General features: G+C 47.4%; 1 protein-coding gene across 1 annotated transcript in view; it reads right to left on the reverse strand.

The window, feature by feature from the left end:
* Positions 1–6,000, reverse strand: part of LOC119405412 (uncharacterized) — a 75,761-nt gene that overhangs the window by 64,148 nt on the left and 5,613 nt on the right. Inside the window, exon 2 of the mRNA XM_049419394.1 lies at positions 3,192–3,311. Coding sequence (XP_049275351.1) covers positions 3,192–3,311 — 120 coding nt within the window. The remainder of the gene's footprint in view (positions 1–3,191; positions 3,312–6,000) is intronic.

Raw genomic sequence — 6,000 nt, forward strand, 5'->3', positions numbered from 1 at the left:
GAAAAACATTCGGTACATCGAACACAGATTATTCGACTCGTTATTCGATATTTTCGAATATTCGCAAACCCCAAGTCATTTCTGCAGGAGACTTGAGGTTAAGTTTTGAGAAACATATCGATACCGATCTCCAGAATCACTGAAACATGGACGGCGATTGTGTTATATACAGTTTATGTTCCACGCTTATCATGTAACACATAGTGACCCGGTGGGGTGTACCAGTAAAAAAATGCTTGACACCAGTCCCGTCTGTGCAGCTCATGAACATATTTATAAAATTTTTTTTTTTATGGAAGGTTCGCACTAGGGGTGAAGGAAGAGATCAGCTGGGTGGCCTTCTTTGTTTCTCTTTATTTTATTCTTTCTTTCTTTTCTTTCTTAGTCTTTCTCTCTGTTTCCTTTATCTCTTTTTTCTTGTATCTGTTTCTTTCTATTGCTTTCTTTCTATTTATTTTTTTTCTGTTTATCTATTTCTTTCTCTTCCTGTCTTGCTCTCTGTTTTTTCTATCTCTTTTTCGTGTCTGTTTCTTTCTAAATGTTTCTCTCTCTTTCTATGTCTTTGTATTTTTATCTTTCTATGTCTTTATTCCTTTCTTTCTCTCTACTCCTCTCTTTGTCTTTCTTTCTATCTATTTCTTTATCTCTCTCTCTCTCTCTCTCTACTCGTTCTCTCGCCCGTCAGAGTTATGGCATTCCCAACGCCCAATGGGCATTCCCCACCCTGCAAATCGGCGCACGTGTTTTGGAAGCGAAGCAGAAGATGAAGAGGAGGACGAAGAGGGTGCGTGCCGGTTCGTGATGATGATAGTTTCCGGATTCAGCAGGCACATTAAGCCCGGCTTAGACATCTCCGCTGTTAAAATGTGGGACGAAAAGAGCTATGAGCGGGCCGGGCCGCAAGCGAAAGGTCCACGGGCCGCATGCGGCCCGCTGGCAACGTGCTTGAGGCCCCTCTGTTCTAGCTGTTAAGCGTCAACCACCTTTACGGAACACTAATCCATAGAAACCCCCTCAATCTCCTTTTCTTTAGATGCGAAGCATCTTATGGCGGAGTTCAAACCGGTGGTGGTGGTGGTGCACGGCGTGACCATCCCTACTGCGCATGCGCAAACCCTCTCTATACACCTCCTCTCCACTCCCCCACCCCTCTCCACCTCACTCTCCCCCTTCCCCTCACCACTCCCCCGCTCCTCTCTCCACTCCCCCTCTGAAACGCGGGCTCGACATACCGAAACGCTGCTTCGCAACGCCTCATGGTCCCCTTTAGCGGGAGATGGCGTGATTTCTTTCTCTCTTCCTGTCCAACTTCATTCGTACCCAAACCCCTTTTGAACTTCCCCTGTATTCACACACGCTAAAACACCCTCCTTCGTGCTACGCTCTGATCTCCCGATATCCGCCATTCGCGAGCATGCAAGACGCTTGTCTTTTTCATCTCGTGAAACCTCAGAGCCAGAAATATGTCCCTCCTCGTAAGTACCGCTAATCCGAAGCAATAATGAGAATAAATGGACTAAAATCACCAAATGGAAACACTCATTATCCCTGCAGGCAGAAGTGTCTGCGCGCCGACATTTCATCCCCACTCTAAGCGCGCGCAATATGTACAAAGCTGGTGGAACTAATCTCACCGTTACAACTTAACTCACTCTTGGTTTTACACTCTTATCGTTTTACTCTCTTTACTTTCACTTTCTCTGTCATAACACCCTTTGGCTTTGCTCTCCTTGGCTTTACTCCCTTTCATTTAACTCTTCTTTATTTTTGCTCTCCTTGATTTTATTAATAGTCACTCCGGTATTAATATAATTGGTTTTACACTCATTAGACTTACATCTATATGGTTTTAATCTCTTTGATAATAAATCTCTTTGGTTGTACTCACTTTGGCTATACTCTCTTCTGTATTATTCTTTTTATTTGCACTCCTTGATTTCACTCGATTTTTTTTATTCTTTATTTTATCCTCCTTGATTTTAATAAGTCACTGAGGTATTAGTCTAACTGGCTTTACTCTCGTTAAATCTCTTTGGCTTTACTCTCTCTGGTAATAACTCTCCTCGGTTGTACACCCTTTGGTTCCATTTCTTTTGTTGTACACTCTTTCTTTACGCTCTGCCTTCCTTGGTTTTAATAAATAATCACTTCGGGCTTACTCCCGTTCGTTTTACTCACATTTGGCCTTTGCTCTCTGTGGTTTTATACCCTTACTTGTTCTGTCCCTCGTTTGTTACCGCGCTGTAATCGCCCGGCATGACTCATTCCTTTTTTTTTATGCGTTACTCTATTTGGCACTGTACGTTATGTTTAAAGAAGCGGAGAGAATGAGTTGCAGTAAGGCAAGTGCATAATACCGACCATTAATGGGCTTTCCAAATAGGCGCTGCGAAAAGCACCCGAGAACATATTAGCGGAGGGGCATTCCCCGGTCCTTCCATTCGGCACCATACGCAATAATTAGGCAGACCGAAGCGAGATATTGGCGACGGTACTGCGCTGAGAATTACTTGCGGGGAAGCTGCTTGGCTTCTTTTTTTTATAATTTTACTTCTGCACGCTCTGGGAGTTCGTACGGCTCGCTCTTGATACCGTAGATTTTGTATGTTAATTTTTCTTCGCGTTTCTCTTTTATTTTTATTTTTTTTAAGGCCAAAGCCCTAGACGCCTTATTGAACGCGAAAAGTGACCGCCGGCGGCATCAGCGTCAACACGAGTGATGCAAAAAATCATCATCATCACTCGATGACATCACCATTTTACGTCGCGAATCGCCAAAACGTGTGACGTCATCGTGACTCAACACGAAGTCACGTAACGTGAAGTCATCGCATGACGGAACTTGGTCAAAGGACGGCCGATCCCGGAGGCAGTGGAAAACCAGGTGAGGTGTAGAAAGCTCGCAATTCCTGCGATCCCGGAGGCCGTGCAAAACCACGTCAGGTGCAGAAAGATTTCGGAGAGGGGCGGAGAAGGACCAATACATCGAGTGAGAAGAAAAAGAAGATGGCTTTCGCCTTCGATTTGTGTTAGGCGAATGCATAAGGGACCCTGTGTTAGGTTAGTGGAATCCCCCATCTCGATCATAATGATCACTTATCTCTTAATGCTTGTAAATGGGTAGCAGTCATTCATGTACATGAGTAGATGAAGTTAAAACGGAAACGGGAGTGAAAGGACAAAGAGCTTACCGTCCGTACAGGGGCCGAATCCGCAACCTCCCCATGGCTAACGGAGCGCTCAAACCGGTTTTGCTCGGGCAGCCGTATTCTGCTTGGCTCTTGCACTTGCGTGCGGGGTGTTCCGTTTACCTGTAAAGGGTTTTAAAAAAATGTGAGCATCAAAAACGTAACTGCCGGGAACTGAGCACAAGCGGAAGGTACCGCAAGGAGAAAAGCGAAGGACAGACACTGTGGGACTGATTTGCATCTGAAACTGTTCCTTAAAAGGAAAACGCACGCGAACCGGTAACGTACAGTCAACGGCGTGGCACTAGCCATGAAACAACAAAATCAGGACTCTGAAAACATTTCACGCATACCTTGTAGAGATAGGTTTGCAAGAAGCTTACCCTATACGAGCGCGACCGTGTAGGGACACGACGTACTCCACAGCCGCCGCGCACAAGGACGCTGCGGCTGGGTACGTCGACTCTCCGCCACGGCGCAGAAAAGGCACTCGAGGCAGGATGTCAACAAACAGGGGTTTATTAATCCAACATGATGCACAATGCGACAATCACGGTATTGCGGGCCGTACATGGAAACTCCGCAAGACCGATCGAGTGTGCGCTTGCCGACGGCGCTACGACTGTCACACAAAGGGCAGCAGTCGAGCGCACGGATGAGAAGCCGCCTGCCAGAGCAGCGCGTGCGTCAACCTCTCGTGCAGGCCTCAGAGCATCTGATGATCTGACGCAGCGAGCCAGCGCCAGACAGAAGACACCTCACGTGCAGAGGGGGCTGTCACTGGCGGCCAATGAAGAGAGGCGTGGTCAGTGACGTCTGCTAGCGTGACGTGTGGAGAGCGGTGCCCGGACGCGTGTCTGTACGCCGGACAAGCACGACGCATGGCTTGCACCAGACAAAAAGGCCTGGCCTGGCGCCGTAGCCACGGTCGCCATGTTGCCGTTTAACGGCGGTTCCCGGCGCTCGAGACGCGCTGGGCCGGCACACGCGCTAGCTGGGGAACGAGGCGCCAATGGGGAAGGCGCTCTCCATTCCCACAGCCTAAACCACTCGGTGACACACACGCGCGCGCGCGCGCGCACACACACACACACACACACACACACACACACACACACACACACACACACACTTCGGGCAAAACGCAAAGCTGCGCAGAAGCTTCGCTTTGTCCTGATTCAAAAGAGTGGTTGTCTGCTGGATTTTTTTTGCGATACTTAAACGTCTGACGTGACGTAATAGCAAATATTCATCAAGGGATCTTAAAGGGACACTAAGGAGAAAACGAAATCACTCTTTCAATACCAAAATCATCATACTTGCCGCGAGAAAACGCTTGGTAAGCAAGAAAACGTGCGAAAAGAAAACTTGGGTAGCGACGCCATAATGACATGTTCTAAGTAGTCCCCAAACAGTCAAAATGAACTACATTGTCCTCTGAAGGGGCCGTATACATTTAACGCACCAAATTTCAGGAAGTTTACTCGAGCAAATGTCGTCAAAATACGAAAAATACAATTTGAAATCCGTGACGTCACGCGCGGAGATTTCGGCGCGAATTTTAAAAATCAAGCTTTGACCCAGATTTTTCCTGTATTAATAAACCTATGATGGTAAAATTAACGACATTAGAGTGCTCAGAAACAATTTGTCAATCTGAGCCGATTCACTGTTTCACATCAGTGTCCCTTGCAATGCGAAGTCTCTTAATATAACCAACGGCACTTTGACAGTATACCTCATTGTCTAGCCTCCATTCTCGCCAAGAACACATACAGTTTCGTACAGTGAGACTCAAGTAGCTGTATAACGACAGGACGTTGCAATCTACCACCAGAAAGTCCATACAACAGGCATCGCAGAGGTGGACAAAAAAGGTACATTTTAAGCGGTCCTTTTATATCTTTTCTGCAGGTCTATCATAACGAGGTCCATAACGGCACTGTCGCTATCTGTGCAGCAGACATCGTCCCACGGCCTTTCCTCGCTTTCGCCTTATCTCTCGGCCAAATCAACGCCTCGGGGGAAATGTCCTCAACGAAGAGGTGCCTTGCTATCAGTTAATCTTTGTCGCAGGCGTTTTTCCCGTCTCGCTTAATGAGCAGCGTCTCGATCATGACTCCCTCTGAGCAACGTAGAAGGCTTGAGGACTATTATCCTAGCCCGACCTATCTTCGTTCTCACTAATAACCCCCCCTCTCCCTTTCTCATAGGCGGCCAGTCGGGTACACACGTGACTGTTTAAGAGCCCCTAGACTACTCAGAGTTCAAAGAGGAGGGAGTTGTTTGTTTATCGCTCTCAGTACTCTCCTGACACGCGTCATTCCTCCTCGCCCCTTATCTCTTCATAAAGCACGTGGACAATCTCAGCACTAAGGGTTGAACAAATCGGGAAGAGGAGGAGGAGAAAAATAAAAACGGAAGGACAGGGAGGTTACCCGGTTCTCAGACCGGCTGGCTACCCTGTGCTGGAGAAAGGGGTAAGGGGAATAAAGGTGACCGAAAAGAGATGTCGCAAAAGAAGAAAAGAAGAACAGAGAAAAAAAGGACAATAATACGATAAACGACGCTGCTTAAACTCTGTCTCTGAGACTAGCTGTCCGCAAGAAGCGCAACAACGCTCTCCAAGCTTTCCATGCGAGGACGGTTTCGGCCAGTGTCCTAAGGCCGACAATGGGCGATTGTGTCAAGTCTATCTAAACCTTCTGACAGTTCTTTTCTTGGTGCACTGAAGCGAGGACGCTCAAAGAGAAGGTGGGCGATCGCCTCCTCGTAGCTACAGTTATCACATGTCGAGCAGCTGGCCATTCCG

This window comes from Rhipicephalus sanguineus, chromosome 9 (genome assembly GCF_013339695.2).
Source record: "Rhipicephalus sanguineus isolate Rsan-2018 chromosome 9, BIME_Rsan_1.4, whole genome shotgun sequence".
Taxonomy (NCBI): Eukaryota; Metazoa; Arthropoda; class Arachnida; order Ixodida; family Ixodidae; genus Rhipicephalus; species Rhipicephalus sanguineus.